Below are 26,853 nucleotides of genomic sequence, written 5' to 3' on the forward strand. Positions count from 1 at the left end.
AACTAGCATTTTAAGAAATAAATATGCATTGCAAAACTAAAAGAGCCCCCTTTGCTCTCAAGACTCAGTACAGTGGTACCTCAGGTTACATATGCTTCAGGTTACAGACTCTGCTAACCCAGAAATAGTGCTTCAGGTTAAGAACTTTGTTTCAGGATGAGAACAGAAATCGTGCTCCAGCGGTGCGGCAGCAGCAGGAGGCCCCATTAGCTAAAATGCTTCAGGTTAAGAACAGTTTCAGGTTAAGAACGGACCTCCGGAACGAATTAAGTACTTAACCCGAGGTACCACTGTATGTGTGTTCTTCCTAAAAGTATTTGGTCAGTAATGATGTCACTGGATTTCTATGTGTACAATTGGTTTTTTTCAGCCAGCAACAACATGGAATTAACTGCAAGGCCAGTTAGCTTGATCCTGAATCTTCCAAGGTTTTCTATGCCAGCGAGAAAGAGGAACTGCCATTACACAATCAACATCCTGCTTAAAGAAAGTACAATCCAGCCCCCCTCCCGCCGCTTCTTCTTCAGCGTTATGTAGCAATTGAGCAGCGAGCTGCAGTTTGACAGGGGCTGTGCACATGTGTCCTTGTAAACTTCCGACAAACAGACCAACTTCTGCAGAAAGAGAGGCCTTCTGGGAAGCAGGAACTTTCTCTCTCTCTCCCCGCTACCCAGCAAAACAACAACAGCTGCCTTTCAGTAGCGATGGAGAAAGACCTGCTTATGGGGTGAGTTGTTATTTAACAAAAACAATTTTGTTCTACTAAATAAAGCCATATGTGGTACATTTTTTAAAAAAAATAAATGTTGAAGACAAATCTGACAGTAACGGCAACAGATGAGGAGGTAAAGAGGACTCATCGTTTCCAGTACATTAGCTGGCACTGATAAAATACAATTCACAGTGCATTTCTTAATAGAGTTGCAAGTGGAACCCTATGCCAGATTTTTCTTTTTCTTTTTTACCCATATGCTGGAAATGCTTTTGCTTCCCGGTATAACAGTCTGTTCTGTTCTATTTTCTGTCAATTTGTTTTGTTTTTTCATCATCTGTTACATAGGACAGAGCAAATCCGTGGGAACTGAAACAAAGTGCTACAGTCTGGAGTCCTCCTGTTCAGGAATCCAAACACTCCAGACACCCCTTTCCCTTTTTTATGTCCCTTCCTACCTCCTTCCCCAAGTCAGCGTTCTGTGGCCACTGAGCATGCTCAGTCCTTCCTGGACTGGGAGGGTGTTTCCTCGCTGAAGATTTTTTTGTACGTTCAGGCAGCTGATACCTCTCCCTCATATGTGTAGATGGTGTGATTTTGGCTACATAAGAACCACATTTGGGGGATTTGTGATCACTGGTGGTATATATGATAGTATTCAAGCTAAGAATATGGCTTTCGATTTCTCTTTTTATTAAGGGAAATTTTTTAGTTAACTCAAATATTCAGCGGTGGTTCAGATAAGCAGCAGGTGAATTGGGCAATATGCTCCCATACTTAGACGGCAGGTGGGGGAATGTTGTGGCTGAATGACCCTCCATAGAAAAAAACCAGACCACCTGCATGTAGAGGACTCGATGTCAGACAGAAGGGTTTTAGCCTAGCCTTCTCTCTTAGGCCTCAACGGCACTATATATTGAAAACAGTATCACAGTACCTTAAGCAGCCATGACTCCTCTCAAAGAATCCTGGGAACTGTAGTTTACTACAAGTTGTTGGGAGTTGTTAGGAGACCCCCCCCCATTCCCCTCACTGCGCTACGATTCCCTGAGTTCCCTGAAAAGTGGGGTCAGCTGTTAAACTGCTCTGTGAATTGTAGTTCTGCCTGGTAGCCCTAACCCCTAGCCTCTGCCCACATCTGCGTGGGAAACGGTCTGTGTATTCATATACAGTGGTACCTCAGGTTAAGAACTTAATTCGTTCTGGAGGTCTGTTCTTAACCTGAAACTGTTCTTAACCTGAAGCACCACTTTAGCTAATGGGGCCTCCTGCTGCCGCCGTGCTGCCGCCGCCCGATTTCTGTTCTCATCCTGAAGCAAAGTTCTTAACCCGTGGTACTATTTCTGGGTTAGCGGAGTCTGTAACCTGAAGCGTCTGTAACCCGGGGTACCACTGTACAGTCAAACCTCAGTTGTTGAACACAATCCGTTCCAGAAGCCCGTTAGGCTTCCAAATTATTTGACAGCCAAAGCGCAGCTTCCAATTGGCTGCAAGAGCTGCTTTAACTCAAGTGGCAGCTGTGCTGGATGTTCAGCTTCCAAAAAATGTTCGGAAACTGGAACACTTACTTCTGGGTTTTCAGCGTTCGGGAGCCGAAACGTACGATCACAGAGGCGTCTGGGAACCAAGGTTTGACTGTTACCTGAAAGCATATTGGCTCCTGCAGGATCCAGATTACACCTTCAGAGACTCCCCTTTAGGTTGCAGGTGCACAGGCTTCTGGGTAGAAGTTGTGAGAAGGCTGGGCTGGGTGTGGGGATAGGGCTACAGATGAAACTCTGTCTCCCCCCCAGCCCCAGCCCCCCAGCTCTCTACCCAGGTTGACCATCTGCACAGGCTCAGGAAGTCGGTAATGATTTGTGGTACAATAAGCAATTGTGTTTCTTCACTATGGAAAAATCCATGCCTCCTTATCTGTACATTCAAGGCGTACAGCGCCATCAGTCACAGGACAGGAATATCCCAAAGGTGCCCTGTCAGTCTGGCATGCTTAACTGCCCTACCTTATAGCCTTGGGGAACAGCTGACTGTCACGTTGAGTCAGAAAGATCCAACTCTTTCAAAAGAAGTTAAGCGACGTTCTTTTGTTTGCCTTCTTTCAAACAGAGACGGAAATTGTGCAAGTTATGGAAGTGACGGTGTCCTCTCCCCAAAGATTGCACAAGGTAAGGCAAACCTAGAGTTAGCCAGCCCTAGGCTGAGATAAGATCTGAAAACAGTTTCCAAGCAAAATCTACAAGATGGGCAGGGTATTTACAGTCTCCGGGTTTCTTGTAGTGCAAAACAGATGAGAGAAGAGGCTGGTGGCAGTGCAGCCAACATACACGTATACATTGTATAGGAAAATCACTGAACTTTGTTTGACTTGGGGCACAAGTGGTCGTGAATGGCTGCTGGTGCTTGTTTAGTTTCCCCAGGATTTCACACAGGGGAAATTCCTTTCCTTCACTGGAGACGCCTGGGGCAGAAGAACCTTCATGCAAAATCTACCACAGAGCTATAGCCCAAATATATATATAATAATAATTTTTAAAATACAGTGGTGCCTCGCAAGACGAAATTAATTCGTTCTGCAAGTTTTTTCGTCTTGCGAATTTTTCGTCTTGCGAAGCACGGTTTCAAAAGAAGTTTTGGAAAAGTTTCAAAAATCACCAAAGTCTTCAAAAACCTCAAAAAAGGCTACCACACCACGTGCAACTGCACCTCTTCAAGCAATGCACCCTGGGTATTAACGGTTTTAAGAAAAAGGAAACAAACTTGCAAGACGTTTTCGTCTTGCAAAGCAAGCCCATAGGGAAATTCGTCTTGTGAAGCAACTCAAAAAACCAAAAACCCTTTCGTCTTGCGAGTTTTTCGTCTTGCGAGGCATTTGTCTTGCGAGGTACCACTGTACTATTCTTAATTTCATTTATATCTCAGTAGCTATGTTTTATATTTTTAACATGATTGTTCTATACTGTTAAAGGTAAAGGGACCGCTGACAATTAAGTCCAGTCGCAGAGGACTCTGGGGTTGCGGCACTCATCTCGCTTTACTGGCCAAGGGAGCCGGCGTTTGTCGGCAGGCAGTTTTTCCGGGTCATGTGGCCACCATGACTAAGCTGCTTCTGGCGAACCAGAGCAGCGCACGGAAACGCTATTTACCTTCCCACCGGAGTGGTACCAATTTACCTACTTGCACTTTGACGTGCTTTCGAAGTGCTAGGTTGGCAGGAGCAGGGACAGAGCAACGGGAGCTCACCCCGTCGCGGGGATTCGAACTGCTGATCTTCTGATCTTCTAGGCTCTGTGGTTTAACCCACAATGCCACCCACGTCCCTTCTATAATGTCAGTTGGCACTTTTCAGAACAACTTCCTCCTTCCAGCATTCCCACCACCCCCAATTTCTATGCCTCTCTCCTAGACAAAATATCAGTGATAGAAATGGCATCCCAACAAACAGAAAAGCTCCAATATTGCTTAATTAGATTTGGCTTTTTTTTATTTTTATTTTTTTACTGTTGCTGCCAAATATTATTTTCTAAGAATACAAAAACATTGAATCCATATACTACTCCATGGTAGTATAGCGCTGAGCATGTTAGTGCAACTTGGTTTGTTTGTTGGACTAACTACAGCTAGAATATGCTACACTTTTATGAGTTTGGATATAATGCCTGCATATAGACCATACATTTAAAATACATGACCTCAAGGATCCTAGAAAATGTAGTTTGCCCCCCAGGGAGCTAAAACTCTTAGCACTCTTAACAAACTACAGTTCCCAATATTTTTGGGGTGTGTTGTGTGATTTAAATCTGCTTTAAATGTATAGTGTGCGTGCTGCCAATGAGAAACAGCAGTATAGTGGTACCTCTGGTTGTGTACGGGATCCATTCCAGAGGCCTGTTCGCAACATGAAAAGAGCGCAACTCGCAGCAGCGCGTCTGCACACGTGTGGGTCTGCACATGATGTCATTTTGTGCTGCTGTGCATGCGCAAGCGGCAAAACCCAGAAGTAACCCTTTCCGGTACTTCCAGGTCGCCGCAGGACGTAACCTGAAAGAACGTAATATGAATCAAACGTAACATGAGGTATGACTGTATATTCAAAACGGAAAGTAGACATTTTCAATCTCGCTCCCTAATGCACAGTGAGGAGGGAGGTTCACTACCACACATTCTTGTAGCAGAAAACCATAGCTTCTAGTCATATGTGAATTGGGACAGACTTTTCCTGTGAAAATCTGACAATTTAAGCACATTCCCTCTGAGAGTTGAAATACATTCATACCTTCGAAATGAGATTCTCACCATTTTGTCTGTCTGCTCTCAGAACAAAATATTTGGATGCCTGTGCTATTGCAGAAATGCCCCCTGTTTGCTGTGGATGATGAACAGAAAGCTCCACCTATATTTTCTCAAGCACTTCCTCTAATGCTCTAACCACGTGTGTTGTGAAATGCCACATACTTAATCGGTTCTCCTTCAGAAAGTTCCACTGACACATTCCTCCTCAAGCGTTGCACCTTACAAAGCTGTTAAAAGGAGTTTCTGCTCAAATATTTACTCATCCTCTGACGCTGTGAAAGATACTTTGGCCATAGCAGCAACCGGCCTACTCACACTCTCTGGGCTAATGCCTTAGGCTTCTTTGGAAACAAGAGTTTTATTCGAGGAATCTTCCATGCGCAGAACAGAGCGTTTGAGAGGCAGCTGGAACAGAAAAGGCATGCCTGGTATGTGAGACAGAGGAGCTTAAATCCAAACATCTTCTTTTCTTTAGGAATTGTTTAGAGCAAAATTCAGCAGTGGTATCTAGCGTGCTGGAGCTAGACTTCAGAGTTGTTCTGGAGTGCCGCTGGTAAACGGTTCCACACAAATAGGGTGGGAGACTCAGAGCTGATTAAGACTGGACCTTCCATTTGAAATCAAAGTAAAGAAACGAAAACAAAACCGAGAGAGCTGGGGATATTCACTCAGCACTGCTTCTAGCAACAGCAGCTTGTGCAAAACAAAAAAAGGGATGTACTAACTGGTGTGAACTAGACAGGCACTGAAATAAAGGAAAGAAGCATCAACTCCACAACACATCCAGAAGCTTATGTAAGTAAGAATAACATTCTCTAGCATGTTTCCTTTTCTTCTGTATGTTTTGAGCTTCACAAATAAGTTTCCCCCCTACAGAGGCCTTGAAAAAGTAAGTCAAACCTGGCGTTTCTGTATGTAAACTGTGTGTGAGAGAGAGAGGGGAGGGAGAGATTTTATTTACTAACAACACAATCCTTTACTGTATGTCTACTCAGGAATAAGTTTCATTCAGTTCAGTGGGGCTTGATGCCAAATAAGTGTGTATACGATTGCAGCCAAACAAATTAAGGTTCGGCATAAGCTGTCTGACTAAAATGGAATCATGCTCATTTCAAGGAGATGACTTTGATTCAGGGAGCTGACAGTATGTTCCATTTGATTAAAATAGAAAATCTTCACATCACACCAATATCTGTATATTATTTTCCAAAAATGAGTGGTGTTCGGACTTATGCATCAATTGAAACAACTGCCTCTGACTTCATTTTAACCTCTCCCATTCTGCTCCAGTATGTTCTATGGACTATCTACCGGTAATCCATATCTATCTTCTGATCAATCTCTTGATTGTTCAGCACAGGAATTTAATAACTGTATTCACAGTCAGGATCAATCCAGTATACTGTTACCCAGGGCTTTTTCAGGGGGAACTCACAGGCACTCAATTCTGGCACCTCTCAGGTGGGTGCCATTGGCATTCTAAGAGAACGAGGGAGGTGTTCATGGTGAATTCCAGCATCTTTTTCTAGAAAAATACCACTGTTGTTACCTGTGGTTGGTGTTCAAAGGGATTGCAGGCTTTCCCAAGACTGCATGATTTAAGAAAGTGTATGGTGTTGAACAAAGTTTAGTAATTTACTTGGCAGGCTCTATTTTTTTATTGTTCCATTTCAATAGCACTGTCCATTTAAAATAATTCTAACAGAGGTTTTCCCCCTGAACCTTTTCATCCTCACAAGTTAGGCGATTATTCTTCTCCATTTTACAAACTGAGAATTTTCAGATAAAAAGGGATTTTCTTGTAGCTGGTAGATTTGACAGTCCGTTTCCAAAATCCAAGTCCAACACATCACCTGTTGGAAAACACTGGACTTAACAATGCCAGCGGTAATCATCTTTTCACTGTGTCTAGCACATACACTTAAGAAGGGAGACGAGTTCTTGAAATGTTGGGCCCTACAGATGATATTTTACAGGTGCATTCAGGATGATTTGTGCTCATGATGCTATTGGGGTGGTCACACACACTCCTGTATTCTAGCTGATTTTTGCCTTCAAAATTTTCAGGGCAGTCTCATGGTATGAATAGCAATCCACGTATGGTCAGTAGCTTCCAGCAAAGATCCCAAAACTTTTAACACCAGAAATATTTCATGGCAGCATGCCAAACTGAAGTTGCTTCTTCATGATGCAACCATTCCCACATACATCCTGTTGATTCCTTTTGTGTGTGTGTGTGTGGAACTGAACACAGCTTAAGCGCGGCCATCAGAGACTGAGCATTAAAAATGCAAGAGCAATAGTGTGGTGTTGGCATGGCGCCATAGTGCAAATAGCCCACTCTCTTTTGCTACTTGGCTTGCATCAGGAGCATAAAGAAGAAGCTTTGTGGCTGGCTGAGCCTGTTAGGGTTTTGTTTTGCAGTAAGGGGAAGTGTGTGTGTGTGTGTGTGTGTGTGTGTGTGTGTGTGTATCAGTGGGTGTATAGAAGCAACTGAGGAGTGGGGAACAGGTAGCTCTTTCCCTCCATCTCTCCCTCCTCCGTACCCTCCAGCATCTTTGTCCAGCTGCCGGGGGCAGAGAGGGAGGCATCAAAAACTGGATTTCCTGCTGCAGGCAAAGGAGAAGAGCAGCAGCACATCTGCCACCGATGGAGAACTGTGCAAAAGAGCAGGGTGGCAAGGCATCATAGCGCAACTAACCTCTATTGTTGAAAATAAGAGGAAGGATGGCAATAACAATTTGAAAGGAACCAAAGGAAGCTAGCGCACACGCCACGATGTGGAAGTACTGAAGAACAATTATTTAATGGGAGGAGCAGCAGATGCCCAGTACCAAACCATCACAAACCCAGAGTTTGGAACTCCTTCCCTAGAGAAGCTAGACTGGCTCCCTCCTTGCTGAAGATGCCTTTGTGCTAATGGGCTTTTGGGAACTGACTGCTTTTAATGAACGGGCTGGTGCTGCACTGTTTTAACTGTAATCATTTGTTATACACACATACACACATAACCAATACAAATGATTACAGTACACACACACACACACACACACACACACACACACACACATATTTTATGTATATATATAAAAAAATATAAAAATATATATGTTTGTTTTAATGATGGGGTTTTTCTATGTTTTTAGCAGTTCTTATTTTTATCTTTAAGGTGCCTCGAGTCTCGTCAGAGAAAAAGCCAGGGTATAAATAAATAATAATAACAACTTGAAAAAAGAAACCCATCTGGAGGAACCTTCTGTGAATTTCCCTGTTCTGTATCATCTTTCTGTGTTTTAGGTGCATCTTGTAATTCATCTCTCTGGGAAGGAGCCTCTGCCCCTCCTTGTGAGATGATGGACAACAGCCCTGAGGATGAAAAGGAAACTGTTGCAGATGCTGGTGAGTTGACATTTACATGAGTCCAAGCTATTAGAGGTTTCCTTCAAAAAATGGAAGTCTTGTCCAAATGGAGAGAACAAAAAGGAACACAAACTTTGGCAAAAGAAAAGAAAAGTGCAAGCAGACAGTAAGAGATACTGAAAAAGAATTTGAGGACTATATTGCTAACAAATATTAAGGCTGACAAAAAAGCAATTATTTAAATATATTAGCAAGAGACCATCTAGGGAGATGGTTAGACCCTTGGATGACAAGGGAATCAAAGGAATGCCAAAGGAGAATCAGGAGATTGCGGAGAAGCTGAATTAAGTATTTGCACCTGTCTTCACAATGGAAGATATGGGGCAAATCCCAGTGCCTGTACTAACTTTTGCAGGAGAGGAGTCTGAGGAACTGAGGCTGATAATGGTGATGAGAGAGGAAGTTCTAGGCCTAATAAACAAAATGAGAACTGACAAATCACCAGGTCTGCACTCACAACCAATATATTTAGGAGCAAAACAACCAAAAGCTAGTTTTAAAAAGATTGTTTACAATTGCTGACAGAAGACAAAGGGGATGATGACATCCTCTCGGGGCATTGTCTGCTCCAGTGTTCTGTGGTCCATCTTGAATCATTATCTCCTTAACACCACCCTACTCCTGAAGTTGCTTTATTGGAAGCCACCATGGAAAAAGCAATCCCTCCAACTGTGCCTTGGAAAGCAAGGGCGCATGCTGGGCTGGGGAGCGGGCACTGATCTTACTGGATAGGGAAATTATCATAAAAAAATACAGTCTTTCAAGTAGTTTGGCCCAAGCTGCTTCAAACTTTTAAGGTAATCACCAACACCTCGAGCTGCACCTAGGAAACAAATTAATTGGAAAGGACAGACATTACAAATATATCTTTTTTATTCCATTGCAGAGAACCGGTCCATTTCTGATATACCTGCTCACATGTCCTGTGAAGAATATGAGGGACTCCCTCCATATCTAAGAGAGGGAAAGTAAGACATTTCTTTAATCATTGTTTCTGGGTGTTGTTACGAGTGATTGTTAAAACTATTGGGTGGAATCTTGACTGAAAAAGACCTGGAGAGCTTCAGCCAACCAGTGTAGACCAGGGATAATCAATGTGGTGCTTCTAGATTTTGTTGGACTACAACTCTGACCATTAGCCCATACTGATTGGTGCTGATGGGAGTTGCAGTTTAACAACACCTGAAAGGCACCTCTGGTGTAATGGTAAAGGTAAAGGACCCCTGGATGGTTAAGTCCAGTCAAAGGCAACTATGGGGTTGCAGCGCTCATCTCGCTTTCAGGCTGAGGGAGCCAGTGTTTGTCCACAGACAGCCTTCTGGGTTATGTGGCCAGCATGACTAAACTGCTTCTGGCACAACAGGACACTGTGACGTTTACCTTCCCGCCGCAGCGATACCTATTTATCTACTTGCACTAGCATGCTTTTGAACTGCTAAGTTGGCAGGAACTGGGACAGAGCAACAGGAGCTCACCCCGTCACAGGGATTCAAACCGCCAACCTTCTGATCGGCAAGCCCAAGAGGGACAATACTGAGCTAGATAGACCAATGCCCTCACAGCAATCACTATTGAAAAGGGTTGACTATGTGTTACCACCTTCATGTTGCTATTATTTTTACCTGCCCTTCACCCTAAGGTCCGAAGGTGGGTTCACAACATTAAAACACAATATTATAAACAGTTTAAAACAGCTTAGAATCACAGAAATAATGTGGGCCCCAAAACACACATCCTGTCCAAAGCAGCCCTTGAAGTTGTTCCAATTTTGTTAACGTTCAGGCATTTTTAAGGCTATAAATTCCAAGTATAAAGTTATCTAGCAAGTACTACAAACTGAAACATGTCTTGATTTCCTTTCCCAGTGTCCTCTTTGCTTCTGAGCAAGATGTTAAAGAAGCCTTCCTACAGTACGCAGCCAGTAAGCGTTGCTATAGCACAGCCCCTGCAAAGCAAATGAAAGTCCAGAATCTCACTCCTCTCAACATATACAGAGTATGTACCATAGTAGTATGAAGCGAAGTGACCGTTCCTGAAAATCAGGCTTTGTGAGCTTCAAGCCAGAGGTTTAGCTCAGCTGCTCTCAGGCTTTTCCCTAGGAACCACTCAGGTCAAGATAATTGAACGTTCAGGTTCCCCAACATCACACCACTTTGCATTTCCCTGTGTTTTCAGTATGCCCCATGACTGTCAGGTATAGGAATGTTCTTGGGAAAAAGCAGGTATCTTTTCAGTTGGGAACCAATAGTTAATTCTTAAAGAGGGATTTGCTGGCATGAGAAGTCTATGCAATGGCTGTGTTCTAGCTACCTTTTGGAGGCAGTTTGTCTCTGAATGCCAGTTCCTGGGAACAAGTGGGGAGAAGACAGCTGTTGCACTCAGGTCCTGTTTTTGGGCTTCCCATAGGTACCTGGCTGACCATGATGAGAACAAGATGCTGGACTAGGTGGGGCATTAGCTTAATCTGGCAGGTCTCTTCTTATGTTCTTATGCATTCTTAAAAACCTTTACTCCTCATTGTGAAAATGCCAGAGTACGCATATAAGAGTCAGTGGTGGTGCGAGAGTTATTTCCAAAAGATGTGGTTATTACTTAAAAATAAAAAATAGAGCCACACTTTTGACTTAGTTGTTATGTTGAAATTATAACTAATTCTGAGAACGAAAATGTAAGTAGTATCTAAATCAATAATAATAATAATAATAATAATAATAATAATAATAATTTATTTGTACCCCACTCGTCTGTTTTGGTTTCCCCAGCCACTCTGGGTGACTTCCAACAAAGATTAAAAAGTGGCAACTCAGGAGAGCCAAGGCAGGTGTCTTGAAATCCCTTCTCCTTAATTTTGTGGGTACAAGCTACAGTTGCACAGTATGTTAATTGTTTGCTTTCTGGTGTAGGGACCCAAGTAGTGGCATGTCAGCTTGCGGTGGGACTTGGCATGGATGAATTCTGTCAGTTTTTATTTCTGTCCGTCTCTCATTTTTCCAAACTTAGATTCAGTTTGCCACATTCCCATATTAGTTTGCAATTTATTTATTCGTTTAAAAAAGAATTTCCTCATGGAAATTCTCCAGCATTTTGCCTAATTATACCTATTTCTGTAAGCCATTTTGCATAAAACAATGCTTTTTTAATGTATGTTATTCCACCTATATATACATTTTAAAATGCACACTTTCTTGTTGCGAATGCATTTTTGGTACACATTTTTGTGTTGGAGAACTGCATTGCAAAATTTGGAGAATTTCAAAGAATAGTTCCATTTTTGTTTCTGGGAGTGCAGGTTAGGTAGGTTGTGTTAAAATGAGAACGGAAGAAGATCACATTTCTTTCCATCTCTAGGGAGGGACTGGAGAGGGACAACAGCTTAGCAGCAAAAGGTCCCAGTAAAAAAAAAAGATCAAGTAGCAGGTAGAATTCAATATTTGCAAATCCCTATAGAAAATGATCTGATCGCACCTTTCGTGTGGAATGGAATTTCCCTGATCTCTTCTTCAAATGTTGTAGCACAGTTCATGCCATATGCATGGATACAGAATTAACTCCCACTGACTTCTGCAAGACTTACTTGCAAGTCGCCATGTATAAGATTGCAGCCTAAATGTATCAAAATATATTATTTAAATGCATAGGGTTTTTTTGAGGAGATAAATATTTTTAAATGTAGTATGCATTTAAATATATCTATGTATACTGAGGAAAAATGCATATTTTGGGGGGAAATTCTTTTTAAATTCCCCCCTCCAAAAATAATAATAATGCAGAAGTGGAATAGAAGAGGATTATGAATAAAAATATGCAAAAGCAATAGGGACCAGAAATAGATAGCTTAATCCATTCCTAGCTGCCAGTAAACAGCTTGGGTTAGGACTAGGTGGACAGTACATAGGCCTCTTTCATTCTGTGCATGCTTAGAGGCATTATTTCACAAAGTCTGGGGCTTAGGCTCAGTGCTGAAAATGGATTCTGGCTGTGAGCACTTGTGCAATTTAAGTACAGGCCAAGCACCATCTCTAGACCTTTCCCCCTTTTGCCAGAATATAAAATTGTCACAAGTTTGACTGTGAACTGCTGTGTGTGCAGGCTTTCAACCAGATAACTGAATGGGTGGTGAGAGAATTTAACAAAAGAACATTAATGTTCATGCATGGTTGGAAATCTCTCCATGCTGCCTTGAGAAGGTGACACCCTTCAGTTCATGAAGAGAAACACTTGTTGCTGTTTGAATCCAAAGAGAAGAGTTGGGCGTTTGAAGCTGAAGTGTGCTGGACTGGAGAAAGCCCAGGACCTTGATGGTCTCCATACGATCGTTTTCTGGGAATCTGATGCAGAACAAGTATTTTTATAGGACCCTTTCTGCTTCTATAAACACTTTTTTCCCCTTTTCTTTTTCAAATTACTTCTCATACAAAATGGTTGTGGTTAAAAGATGAGCTGTGGGTTGACAAGGCAAAGCTCAATAATTTACACCGCTGCTCTTAATTCCAGATGTGTTGTAGTTATTTAACGGTGAAGGAAAGTATTTGCACAAACTCAGAAGTTGGTCTAATCCCTTCACGTACTCTAGGGTTGAATCTTTAAATATATGAAGAACAGAGCTGCACCCTGTTGAGCTCTGGCTAAGATCAATTGAGAAGCCAGCTCTCCATGCGACACTTCTCATTTGCAGGTTTCGTTTCTTAAAAAGAACCATTTCAAGTCCACTTCCACATACCCTTACGTTATAATTTTGATAGGTTTTTTTCCCCTCCTTCTGTCCTCAGTATCGTCTGGAGACTTTCACTGAAATGAGAGACACCCACATGGCCAGTGAGCTTTATGATGGTGAGTCACACATGAAAAAGAAGATAGCCAGGCCAGGCTTTCTACTCTCCGAGCGATTGCCACCGCATATCTTTCCAGCTACCAAACAGGGCCAGATTGAGTTTTCTTCTCTCAGAGAGATTGGCACCTCATACTTTTCCAGCTTCCAAATTAAGCTTCCTTCTCTGATAGTTTGTTACTGTGTACCTTTCCAGCTACCAAATAAAGAGGGGCATCGTGATTAGCATATGGAAGTTTCTGGAAAGACCTGTGCTCAAATTTCCCTCAGCAATGTAGGTGAATTGGGTGAACCTGGGCCCATTGTTCTTTCTTTTGTCCTAATTTGAAGGTCGTTTTATATTTTGTGCCCTGAGCTCCTAGAGGGAAGTCTGCAATTAAGTAAAGCTAACATAATTACTACACATCTTCCAATTTAGAAAGCAGGTTGCTCTTTTCTTTCTATTTCCAGCAGAAGTTGTGAGGTTGTGGGCAGCTGCTAACAGGAGTCATATTTCCTCATATACAACCAGTTAGAATGAAATTAGCTTACTTTGAGCTCAGGGTGTGAAAGATTTAGACATCCTTCCTTTCAGGAAAAGAAAGACTGCTCATATTCCTCTTTGGAGGGGAGCAAATTATTTAATGCAGCAGAAGAATAATTAACATTGTACTATCTCACACTATTCAGAGGAGACTGAAAAGTACAGGCTCCTTAGTTCCCATGGTGATTCTTGAACTCTTTATAGGTTTTCCACAGAACGGGACTTCCGATTCAGCCATTCTCTGCTCTCTAAAGACAGAGAAGGAAACGGTACCCAACAGTGTAGTCCAAAGGCCTCCCATACTTCTCAAAATATTTATTTAATTATTTAGTTATAATTTTAATTTAAATCCTGCTTTTCTACACATAGGCAGTGTGTTGTTACAACAACGACAATAAGAATATGATAAAAACACCAACAATTGTATTTTTTTTTTAAAAAAGCTGATAAAAATATCAAGTGTGAAAGCAGTCAACACTAAACATCAAATGCATAATAAAAGAGCATTTAAAAATAATAATCGTATTGAGACCAGAGAATAGGGAGTTTTGGGTTACTTTTCATACAGGTCTATTATTTAGAGCTGTTGACTCAAAATACCTGAAGGCAACTCAGTTCCTTCGCTACATTCCTCTGCCTTAATTTCTTCAGAGAAGGAAGTTCCTCAGTGAAAGTTTGTTATATGGCAATGAGAGAGAGTGCCTTTTTGTGGTAGTACCACACTCCCCATAGGAGTACCACTGGTGTCAATATTGAAATCCTTCAGGTGCCAGATTAAAATCTATGCTTTTTAAAGTTTTGCACTGGTGGTTATTAGTCTGCTCTGCTATCGCTGTTGCCATAATATGTTTATATTGTATTTGTTTTATTGTACTGTCTTGTTTTGTTTTATGCCTCTGTATACCATTCTGGTATCTGTATAGATCAGCCTTCCCCTTTTTGTTGCCCTCCAGATATTTTGGATTCCAACTCTCATCATCCCTTACCATTGGCTGTGCTAGCTGGGGTTGATAGGAACTGGAGTCCAACAAGATCTGAAGGGTACAAGGTTGGGAGACACTAGCATACATGAAAAATGGGTTTAAAGGTGTTGTTCAGCTATGACATCCATCGGCCCCAGCAAGCTTTGACAGTGGTCAAGGATGATTTGCGTTGTAGTTCATCAACAACTGGAGGGCACCATGTTGGTTTCTCCTGCTCTAGGGCCTCTCAAGGGAGAAAACCATAATATTTACTTGTCCTATTGTATTGTACTGCTGAAAAACATTTAACCAGCACCGATGATTCAGGGAAAGCTGCTGTTCTGGTTGAAAAATCCCAGAATATCTACCCACTTTGAGACAAACATTAGTAATGGCAGGTCATTTGTCAACCTGTCATTTTGCCCTTGAAGGTGGGGTACATCATTCTTACTAATTTTATGGTGGCTTCTGTTCTTCCAGGTGGATTTGTAGACTCCTTTGCTGTTGGAATACCACCTCTCCCATGGGATATAACAGTGGATGAACCTCCTTTGTTTACGGACTGTGAAATGCATATTCCAGTGCCCCATTCGTACTCAGTAGAGGTAAGAAAACAACAAGCCATTGGCTGCTCTACACAGGAGTTCAGTGGAGTTTACAATGCAACCCTGTGCATGTTTCCTCCAAAGTAAGACCCACCGTGTTCAATAGGGCTTATTTCTGTGAGTCTCCCTAAAAGGCAGGCAGCAAGTAGAACAAGATGGAGAAGAATGCATGGTATTACAGCCTTGTTGACATTTTCCACCAGGGGAGACCTGAGGCGTTTCTGCTCTGGAGGTGAAATGTCCTGCTGCCGTCCTCTGTGATGTGAGGGTACAAATTCTGTAAGGCCTTTTCCCTGACTGCATGTAGAGTCTCCCCTGCTGGGCAGGGGGCATCCTTTTCAGATCCTGACTCCCACCCAAGCATTGGTGCTTCCCATCAGCTCCTCCCTTCAGGAGACAAGAGGGGAGGTGTTCCACAGAGCTTTCCCACTGGTCTCTCTCTGTCCCTAGAGGCTGGGGAAACCAGCGGTGAAGCTGAGCAGTGGAGCAGTCCCCCTTGTGGGGTGACGCCTGAGGTGGCTGCCTCACCCTGCCTCATGGGCAGGCCGGCTCTGCTTTCTGCCTTGCTGGTTCTTCAAGACTAAAGCCATGTATGCAATCAGTAGTTGAACTGAAGTCAGGTTTCCTGATCTATTCACCTTGAACTGATGGGTCAGGGCCCACTACTGGGTCAGAACTTACTGAAATTACAGCAGCACCGTAGAAAATAGATCATAAAAAGTAAAATAAAATAGAATTGAGAAATTCACAGTGCTTTTGGCTTAACTTAGCACAAGTTGCACCCCTTCTGAAACCAGTTACTTTAAATACTCTGAAACAAACAGCGTCCCCCAGCCTGGTATTAATTGCTTCTTCCCGCAGTTTATGATCTTGGCAGAGAGCATTGTTTTTACTGCGAGATAATATATTAGTGGAGAAAGTTGTTGGTGTTTTTTTTTTTAACGCATGGGGATTTGGCAGGGAGTATTTCCCCCCCTTTGGTTTATATAGTCTGGTGTGTGTATTTCATTTCAAATGGGCAAGTTGCCATGAAAAACTGATTTGTATCCACCCAGAAGAACAAAGCATGGATTTTTTTTTTTACATAGGCTGTGTGGTTTCTTTTAAAGCGGGCGCAAAAACAAAAAACAAAACTATTTAGGTGGTCTCTCCATGCTAAAATCCAATATTTTAGGTACATCCTCTAAGTGAGCTGTAAGTCAAACTGATATCAATGTATCTTAAGTTGGTGCTGAAGTGCAAATCTACCATTTAATTTCAACGGAAAGTAAGTGAGTGCTCAATAACATTATGTGAATGACACCTTATGCCTCACTTCAATAGGTTTCTCCATGCTGAAGAAACTGGAAATATTTGAGCACTTGATTCAGTCTCAAACATGTCCTGCCACTCTCATTGCTCCTAACAATTGCTTTTATTATAGCATTGCTGGTCCATGTCATTTCTTTTAATGTGGAAAGTGGAAACCAAAGGTTGATATCAAGAAACAGAAGTGCCAGATTTAAGTGAGAACAGACTACTGCAACCTGCTTTGGGGGTTCTCCCCCTTTTATTACACCTTTAAATAAAGCCACCTATAGGATGTCTTGCTAAAACGAGATCATAACATTGAACAAGTTGACTGTAGTTTAGGGATTTCTATCATAAAAAGAGAAAAGATTTTGGGTTGATTCAAGCATAGAATTTTTCATAGATAGTAGAATATATATATGGTTATAGAGGGAGACTACTCCACACTTCCGCATTGCAGATGTTTCGTTTTGCCGTTTTGTTTTACTTATGCACTTGTTTTTCATCCTGTTTTACTTATGCACTTGTTTTTCATCCTGTGTTTTATTCTGTGAACCACGCTGAAATCATATGATGAAGGGCAGCTTAAATGAATGAATAAATAAGTTTCCCAAATCATTTTCAGTTATACTTCATTCCTTGCTTTGATTTCAGGACTGTCCAAACTGCAAAAGACGTGGTGAAACTATGTGTCAGCCTTGTAAAGGAACTGGCAAGGTATTGTATGATTGCTGAATTCTTTTCTGAAATTTCTGGGGTTTTTTTTGCAATTGATATTTACTTTTGATTCAAAACGTAAAAGAACTGTTTTTTATTTAAATTATATGAATAATGTGTTTGCTGGAAACCACAGGAAATGAGAGTTTTCTCATGCTCTGGTCCTGCTTTGAGTTTCCCAAAAGCATCTGGTTTTCCACTCTCAGAACAGGATACTAAGCCACTGGTCTGATACAGTAGGCTCTTCTTATGCAACATGCCCAGCTTGGAGAGACTGGAACCCTGAACAGGAGCACTCACTGGAGGATACACTGCAACATTTGGTTGCAGGCACACTTGTTGCATTCTGTTTGTAGGTAAAATCACAACCTACTTCATGTGGCAAATGTGCACTCAACTCTCCAAATGGAAAGAGCAAGTTTCAAAGATATACACACATGCATGCCTGATTATTTTGTTTTGTCCTTTAATGTAGAAAAAGTGTTCGGCTTGTGGTGGGACTGGTTCACAGGAGGACAGCAATATCTGCTCGTGGTGCGCAGGTTCAGGAAAGAATCGGTAAGTGAATAAGTGGTAAGTTATACCACTTGTATCAGGGACGTGGGTGGCGCTGTGGGTTAAACCACAGAGCCTAGGACTTGCCGATCAGAAGGTCGGCGGTGCAAATCCCCGTGATAGGGTGAGCTCCCGTTGCTCTGTCCCTGCTCCTGCCAACCTAGCAGTTCGAAAGCACGTCAAAGTAAAAGTAGATAAATAGGTACCACTCCGGCGGGAAGGTAAACGGTGTTTCCGTGTGCTGCTCTGGTTCGCCAGAAGCGGCTTAGTCATGCTGGCCACATGACCCGGAAGCTGTACGTCGGCTCCCTCGGCCAATAAAGCGAGATGAGCGCCGCAACCCCAGAGTCGGTCACGACTGGACCTAATGGTCATGGGTCCCTTTACCTTTATCTTTACACCACTTGTAGTAAGTTGCATGGCAGGAGATTATTGAGTTGGCTCACCCCCCCCCCCCATTATTTCAGCAAGGGGAATTTGTGATCAATTGTGATTTTTTTTTGGGGGGGGGACATGCAGTGTTCTCAGCACTCTCTGCCTCATTCATCTCCCCTGTGATCATCTGTATCAACGTGCCCATTGGTCCATAGTAACGACGAAATTGTTAAAAATTATTCAACTTAGAAAAATCTAGCCATATGCAGAGTAAAGAATTATATTGCTTCTAAATGTTAAGTATGTGCACATTTCCTATTTCCCATTTTTGTGTGTGTCTGTTTTCCCACCTTCCTCTTCCGCAGTTGCTTCAATTGCCGTGGCAATGGCTGGCTGAAGTGTTACCGTTGCAATGGAAGCGGTGTCTTGCTATTTCATACCGAACTTACGATAACTTGGTAAGTTGAAAAGCCAAAGGAAGAAGAGTTCCATGAAGGTGTGCTCTTGCTACAGCCCTTGAACATTTTCGAGTGATTCCTTGGCATGGTATTAGCAGAGATCATCACCGAGTACTAGGAATCTTTACAGCGGCTTTATATGGAATCTGGCCATTACTCTACCTAGTTCAGTATTGTCTGCTTTGACTTTCAGTGGCTCTCCAGGGTTTCAAACACAGGTCTCTCCTGGAGATGCCAGGGATTGACCCTGATGCCTTCTGCATGCAAGGCAGCTGCACTACCACATCCCTACTTTCTGCAGCTTTTGCTATGTTAAGCTTTATGCTAGGAATGCCCAGTGTACATCAACAGAGAACATCAATTGACACTTCTTTCCTTTTTTCACCATGCAGACTGCTGGACTTGAAATCCAAGAAAGTTACTAGACTGTTCTGTTGTTGTTTTTTATTAGCATCTTACTAGGATTTTTAAAATTGCCAAGTGGGCTTGCATAGAAGGGACGGGTCTCTCCATCGCTTGCCCACCAGCCCACTTGGTTTCCCCGCTGGTCTTCCTCTACAGCCAGCAGGGAAGGAAAGTGGGCTGGTAGATGAGGAACAGGGAACTCCATCCGTCTTCTGACAGACCCACAATATTTCCTTGTTGGCCATGGAGCAAGATGCTTCACTTTATCCTAAGCCAGCGTTAAAACCAAGTGGGCTGGATGATCCGTCCCTACTTCAGCTCACTCACCTGCAGGCCCTGTCAGAATTCCAGAGAGGTCCAGGCCACTTTCAGGGCCCCAAACCATAATAAAAACACTAGTTTTTATTGTGGTCCCCCCCCAAATAATCAGCTGAGCTAAGAGGACATGTTTATCAATGGTTTAATCTTGTGCTGTGAGAACCTCTCTCCCCCTCTCTCTAACATATATATATTACATATAAATATATATATATGTAAAAACGTATATATATGTAAAAACAGAAATAATAATTTTATAATTGATTTTATTAAACTCTAAAAATGACAAAATCTACATCAGTTAACAATTTTGTGTCTTTTTCCAAATCACAATTCATATTTGCAGCTCTGAGCTGAGTGTGCCACATTATGGTCTGAGGCGCATAAAAAACAACAACTGTGCATCAAATGCCAAAAAATAGCGTTGCCAGAATTTTTGAGCTCCCCCCCCCCCCCGGCTCGGATGTCTGGGAATTTCTGGACGTATGGCAGCCCTACCAAAAGATTAACTAGTGTATAAATCTGAGGCTCTCTTTGTGTTTAAGGCCCAGGGGAAATGGCCCTCATGCTACCATCTTCTGATTGGCCCTGCTCACTTGCATCTAATTTCTTGTCTAGAGACCAGACAAATAGTTAAATACGAGGCTATTCTAGTGGTCCATGAATTTTTCCCATAGCAATGCTAGTAGAGCGAACAAAAAAAACCTCCAAATGACTGAGCAACCAAGTCACACACAGACCAGTCTCTCTCTCCCCCCCCCCCACTTTCATCTCACCTCGTCATAAATCACTGGAACCAAAATTCCTTGCTAAGCAAAACACATTTTCTGAGTCATCCAAAAGCAACGTGGAAAATTGTGGTATCAGGATACAAGCGAAGCCTTCATTCAGATTGCAGTTATACACAATTACCTAGAACTAAGTTTCACTGAAATCAGTCAGGCTTACTTTGGGAAGACATGCAGGTTTGCCGTATTAATTTATCTTTTCAGTGCTGTCTAGGAGCTGGATGTTGTGAGGTCAGCACTGTTACGCTTTGCCCAGCCTACTTTGTCCTTGAATGTGTGCCTGAAAAAGAAAGCAAATGTGTCTTCTTCATTTCTGTTTTCTCAACAGGAAGAACAATGTTTTAGAACATGTAGCAGACAAGAATTCTGGCTTCCCAGTTCACCATTTGCAAGAAGTGACTGGGAAAGAAATTGTTAGTGATGAAGGTTCCTTGGTAAGCCACATTCAACCAAATAGCCTGGGGACACGGGTGCTGTTTTTCTTTTGTGGGGTGTGGATATACTCGGGATGGGGGACAAATTCAATTCAGTTCACATTTAAACTTACCTAATTCACACTTTCTGAAATAATCTGTGAACCAAAACACAGCCCTCCTTCAAAACCTTCACTTCTCTAAATGTTGCAGTGCAGTTCTATAGCCACATAATGGATGTGCTATAGTGTATATACTAAACATAGGGATGTGGGTGGCACTGTGGTCTAAACTACAGAGCTTCTTGGGCTTGTTGATCGGAAGCTTGGCAGTTGGAATCCCTGAGACGTTCGAAAGCGTGCCAGTGCAAGTAGATAAATAGGTACCGCTGCGACGGGAAGGTAAACTGCGTTTCTGTGGGCTCTGGCACTCGTCCTCCGTGCGCCAGTAGCGGTTTAGTCATGCTGGCCACATGACCCGGAAAACTGTCTGTGGACAAACGCTAGCTCCCTCAGCCTGAAAGTGAGATGAGTGCCGCAACTCCATAGTCGCCTTTGACTGGACTTAACCATCCTTTACCTTTTTACCATACCAAACATAATGCATAAACATTTTTTGAAAGTTAGGTCATTCAGGTTATGGAAACACTTTAAATAGGAGCTTAAATACAAGCTCCAGGTAAGCAGTTAAATGTGTGTTTATCAAAACTATAAGGTGAGAAGGATTTGTTTTTTTAATAGGAAATATTGATGGGAATTTCCTATGTCGATAATTTTTTTTTGTTATCCCATGCAAAGGAAGAGTATTTGGGTTGGTTTTGGTATTTATATGCCCTATACTCAGGGGTTTTTCCCCCAGCCAGAACTTGCCAGAACTCGGTTCCAGCACCTCTCGCATGGATTCTGGCACCTCTCATGTGGGTGCCATTGCCATTCTAAAAGAACAAATGAAGTGTTCATGGCCATCTCAGTTCTACTATATGCAGATGATGTGGTACTCCTATTCCAAACCAAAGTGGGCCTAAAAAGATTGATAAGGGCAATCACAGGATACTGCCAGAAAGAACAACTGACTGTGAATTTGAGTGCTATATTGAAAGGGAATTTTCAATGTGCGTTTTCCTTGGCTCACAATGGCAGGAGAAGCAGCACCTGTTAAATTTCCCACTTATACAGAGGTATTTGGTGCGGCAAAACCCTGTCTTCTATCAGTGGTGGATTTGGGTACGATGGTGCCCTGTACAACACCAAAATTTGTCCCCCTCCATCCTTGCACTGCCTTCCCAAAGGCAGGGAAGCAAGTCACTGGGCTTTGAGAAGGAAGCACGAGGGGTTGGCAGGGTCCTAGAGCCCTCCTACCTCCTTCCCAAAGCTGGGAAAGCACTACCTATGCTTTGGGAAGGAGACAGGAAGATTCTAGGACTCTATCAGAGCCCAACACCACCTTCCCAAAGCCAAGTGACTCGGGCTTTCAGACGGTGTCCCCTCAGCTCAGCACCCAGTGTGTGTGTACTGCTAGCACAGCCCTAAATCCGCCCTGCTTCTATACTGTATTCCATGCAGACAAGCAAGGAGCACTAAAGAGCCCAAGGACATTCTTGGGCCAATCATAAAAATTCAAGGAAGGTGCAAAGCAGCGTCTGTGAGGGGTGTGGCACTGGGAAGAGCCCCATGGGTCAGACAGAGAGGCCCTGAGCGCTGACTTTTGACCCCTGGACCCGAGGTTCCCCATCTCTGTCCCAAAACAACAAAGCAACAATTTTTTGGTTGCTCTCAAGAGTTTAACAATGTTTTGAAAGTGTGAATATAGCAGTGTATTTTATTTCTTCTCTAGGTATTTCCCATAGTTGATTTCCCAGAGCCATTAGTTGAGGACTATTCCCGAGCATTCATTGCGCAACACAATATGCAGTTTACTTCAGAAGGATTGCACAGAGTCCTGAGGCAGGTAGGTGGAAAATGGAATCAATGGATACCTGTAATAAAGGATTAGGGTTTGTTTCTTGTCAGTCACTTGGCATAACTTCTTCATATTCTTTTTCTTCTACTATGTCATTATTATTTATTAAATGTCTTACCCACCCTTCACCAGCAGGTCCCAGGGAGGGGATACAACAATTTAAAAATCAGAACAAGAAATGGTTAAAACGAATTACAGTCGTAGGAATAGAGTGGGTCTTGAAAACACATGTGTCAAAGGCCAGGGTGAAGAGGTGAATCTTCAGCTTGCATCAGAAGCTTTGCAATGAAGGTGCCAGATACACCTCTGTGAGGAGGGAATTCCACAACCTAGGAGATGCCACACAGAATGCCCTCTCCCAGGTCACACACCCTTACTGAACTTCTGAGGGAGAGATGTAACTTTAACTTAGAGAGGCAGACTCTCAACAATATTTTTGCTGGCTATACCAGGTCCCAATACTTTTTAGGAAAGTTAAAAGGGAAGTTGCATGCTGGTGAACTGTATGGCGACTGCAAATAGGGAACGTTTTTTGTTTTTGTTTATTCTCTGCCTTTGTAAAACAAAAAGGGGGAAATGTTGCAGCATTCGAGGAACTTCAGTAATAGTTGTAAGGTAGATACACAAAATTAGATATATTAAGAATAAGTTTAATTATGATAAAAGTGTGTATTGGCAATAAGTAATATGAAATCGAAATATGGAATAGCTGGGAGGTTGGGTCTTTAGTGTTAAGACCAATATATGTTATATTGTTTGCTAAGAAAATTATGTGTCTATTCCTGTGTGTAATTTGGAATTTGTGTTTTTTTCTTTTTTCTTGTTGTATCAATAAAGAATATTTAAAAGGGGGGGGGGGGAGGAAAGGAAGGGACCTGTGAGAACCAATAGGCAGATGTTCCAAAACAAAAGGAAATAGTTTTTCACATAATGCTTTTCTGAAATTCCTTCCTTGTGATGTATGTATCAATAAGGTCAAAATTGTCACGGCCCTGAACAGTTGCACAATTGGCTTGTCAGTGAATGTAATTTCATGTGAAGTCATATGAGTTTTAACGCATCACCACAAGCTGGGGGATGAACAATGGAGTCATTCAATAACTATTCCACAGCATACTAGAACTATGGGTATTACAGTGTTACACAAATGATGATCCTCCAAACTGAAAGGCAGGGCATAAAAGTTCTTCTAAAGAAACAGAGTTGAGCTCAGGTCTGGCAAAGACATTTTGCTGCCTGAAGCAAAGGACAAGATGGAACATCCTCCCTGTTTGATGTGTAGAAGCCAATTGTACTGGCAGCTGAATCTTACTACAAAACTAGAAATGGGATGGCATCCTCCACAGCATTTGAAGTAGCCAGCTAATTTAGGTCGCTGAGAACAGGCCATGTGGCATACAACCTGTGGCTTCCAACACAGGGGAATGTCTGGTGTTCAGGGGTGCTTAGAAGGAGCAGCCAGGGGACTGCTACCACTGCTGCTCAGCATCTGCCACCTGAGGGAGTTTAATGGTAGGGCCGGCCCTGTTTGCTCTTTGGAGCAGGTGTTTCAGTAAATTATATATCTCTTTTTTTCAGAAACAAACAGTTGAGTTGGTGCCACTCACAAAGGTTGACTATGAATGGAAAGAGAGAGTCTATTCCTTCTACATCTTTGGCAATGAGAATAAAGTATATACCAAAGACTACCCAGCAAAGTGCTGCTGCTCCATCATGTGACACGAGGACAGTTTTGGCGGCATTCAGCAACGCAGCTGCTCCCTGTTATTTGTTCTTCACAGCAACTTGCAGATTTTTATTTTATTTTATTTTATTTGCTGAAGGACATTTTCTGTATGATATTTAGGGATTCAGCCATAGTTCAGCACAGTCAAAGTTGTTTGTGGGTGCTATTCCTGTACACCGGACATTTGTCTCTAATACATGACTGCATTGGCTGTGCTTTTCAATTAGGGAGATGAAGGAAACTATTTGTTCTAATGTACGAAAGAGGATTCAATGCATTTGCTTTCTTGTGGTTGTGCATTAGGATGCCTCAAGCTAAGCATCCTGTAAACTTCTTGTGGAAGTATAAGCAGTTCAGAATGAAATATATTCCAGCACCGGGCATCATATTGCACGAATCTCTGCAGTGATTTGCATTCCTCCTCTTAATTAAGAAGGTCAGGTAAGTGAGGGATTGATGGACAGATTTTTCATTTGTCTCCTATACTAGAACAGATCCCCTCTCGCTGCCATTTCAGTATCTGATTGTACAAGTGCCACATTTAGCAAGGTCTATAGCAAGGTCAGAGAAGCTGTGGCCCACCAGGGATTGCTGGATTACAACTCCCACCATCCCTTACCATTGGCCATGCTTGCTTGGAAGTGGTCCAGGAGCTCCTCAAGGATCACAGATTCTCCATGCTGGATCTGAAGGATCATAACCGAAGCCACCATATAGCATGCTCTGATGTTATTGTAAACATAGAATTCAATGAGAAAATATTTTGAAAACTGAGTCTTAGCTGTGATCAAATGCCCCAGTACCTGGTGCTCAACAACCTCTGTGTTTAAGTACCAGTATTAAGGCAACTAGCATCTACAGTGGTACCTCGGGTTACATTATGGAATTCTATCTGAAGAAATATCAGGATCACCCCAGAGAAGAATTAGTGTGAGTCTGCAGGATGAAACTTTTTTTTATTTAAGAACACGTCTCAAGTGGTGTAATACATTTAAGCAACCCTTTGGATTTTGTTTCTGTTTTTAAATTAACTTACATCATTGCGTAGAAAATGATTACGTACAAAACTGATCAGATTTGCTGGAATGCTATGCTATAGGGGAATAATGAGCAGGTCTCCTAATGGTGGGTTCCTCCCCTGTCCTAATACTTGCACAAAACAATGTGGTATAGCAGTCAGAATGCTGGACTTAGTCCAAGGAAACCCACGTTGAAATTTCCACTGAACCATGATACTCATTAGTTCACAATGGGTTAATTACTAAGAAAAAACCCCTCTATTATAGCTACATCTGCCAATTTTCTATATAGGTCCTGCTCTTATACATTTAAGGACCTTATGACATACAGACGTTAGTCAAGTGAAGCTACTCCCAGCATGATGTGAAACTAAGTGATGCAGGAAAGCCCTTGTCCACCTGGGACCAAAATATCCCAGAGTATCCATCACCTCCTTATCTTCCTGCTGCTCTGTGAACCAGCCAGAAAAGTCATTCCCTTGTCAGAGGCCTTTCTCCATGTCCTCTTGCCACCTGGGCGGGGGAGTTGAATAGAGAAAGCACCTTCTATGCTGTGGCCCCCAGACCGTGGAAGAGCCTCCCTAGGGAGACATACCTAGAGCCATCCAGATTGTCTGTGAGTTAAATAACATGGCATAGAAAGCCCATTCAGGCCAGCCATTGATGCTTTTAGCTCCATATTGTCTCTTCCCTGACAGCCAGGATGTCAGACAGGAGTCTTTCGTAGCCCTGCCTGGAGACGCCAGGAACCGAACCTGGGACTTTTTGCATGCAAAGTGTGCACTCTACCACTTCTCTTACCATGTTTTTAACTGCTGCTATTTTAATAATTTCACGGTTTTGTCTTATTTGCAATTTTCATTTTAACTTTTGAGTTGCCTTTGAATAGTTTCTGTCAGAGGCCGTATATATATATATATATTTGTAATAAATAACATAAATCAAAGTTCTGCCTGCTTAATTTCTTTGGGGATGATGTTATTGGCAAAGAAGCCAGACCAAAATAAAAAATGTGTTTATTTAATTGTAGCTCACTGGGATTTGATAATAAATTCCAGTGCCGATGAAATGCTTCAGAGTCCTGTCCTTGCCCTAGGACCACTTAAGCCTGTCTTAAACAAATAAAGGTCACTAGTCAGTTCTGCAGCATTGTTGTGTCCTGTCACAGTGGTACTACACTGTGAATAAGCATTCAGGGACAGGAATGGAGCTGGATTACAAATAACCTGTGTAAACTACATAGGACTCCACAGCTGCTTTTCCAGCAGAGGTTGACAGGGAGAAATGGATGCAGAAGTGGGAAGTTCCATTAGGAGGGACAGAATGATATTGTAGCTGTGGTAATGCAAATAATTGGCTGTACTATGACTCTACTATGAGTAAATAAGCTCAGGCTGGTATACTGGTATACACGCAAGCGCACGCACACCCCCATAGTCATAAGAGGTAAACATGCTGAAGTTGAAACAAGATCCTATGCCAGATGCCAA

The 26,853-nt window shown here is 42.4% G+C and overlaps 1 protein-coding gene across 2 annotated transcripts; it reads left to right on the plus strand.

Moving 5' to 3' along the window:
- Positions 1–562: 562 nt before the first annotated feature.
- LOC114591801 (protein SSUH2 homolog) lies at positions 563–26,309 on the plus strand. 2 transcript variants are annotated; one of them, XM_028719330.2, is made up of 14 exons: positions 711–727; positions 2,819–2,877; positions 5,028–5,797; positions 8,300–8,401; positions 9,309–9,390; positions 10,288–10,417; positions 13,192–13,252; positions 15,216–15,340; positions 17,285–17,347; positions 17,823–17,905; positions 18,643–18,735; positions 20,575–20,680; positions 22,493–22,606; positions 24,197–26,309. In XM_028719330.2, exons 4-14 carry the CDS (start codon positions 8,353–8,355, stop codon positions 24,335–24,337), a joined length of 1,047 nt encoding a protein of 348 aa, XP_028575163.2. In that variant the 5' UTR covers positions 711–727; positions 2,819–2,877; positions 5,028–5,797; positions 8,300–8,352; the 3' UTR covers positions 24,338–26,309. The 2 variants fall into 2 exon arrangements, with proteins under 2 accessions (XP_028575162.2, XP_028575163.2); XM_028719329.2 differs by lacking the exon at positions 5,028–5,797 and having other exon boundaries at positions 563–727.
- The last annotated feature ends 544 nt before the right edge of the window (positions 26,310–26,853 follow it).

This window comes from Podarcis muralis, chromosome 2 (genome assembly GCF_964188315.1).
Source record: "Podarcis muralis chromosome 2, rPodMur119.hap1.1, whole genome shotgun sequence".
Lineage (NCBI taxonomy): Eukaryota > Metazoa > Chordata > Lepidosauria > Squamata > Lacertidae > Podarcis > Podarcis muralis.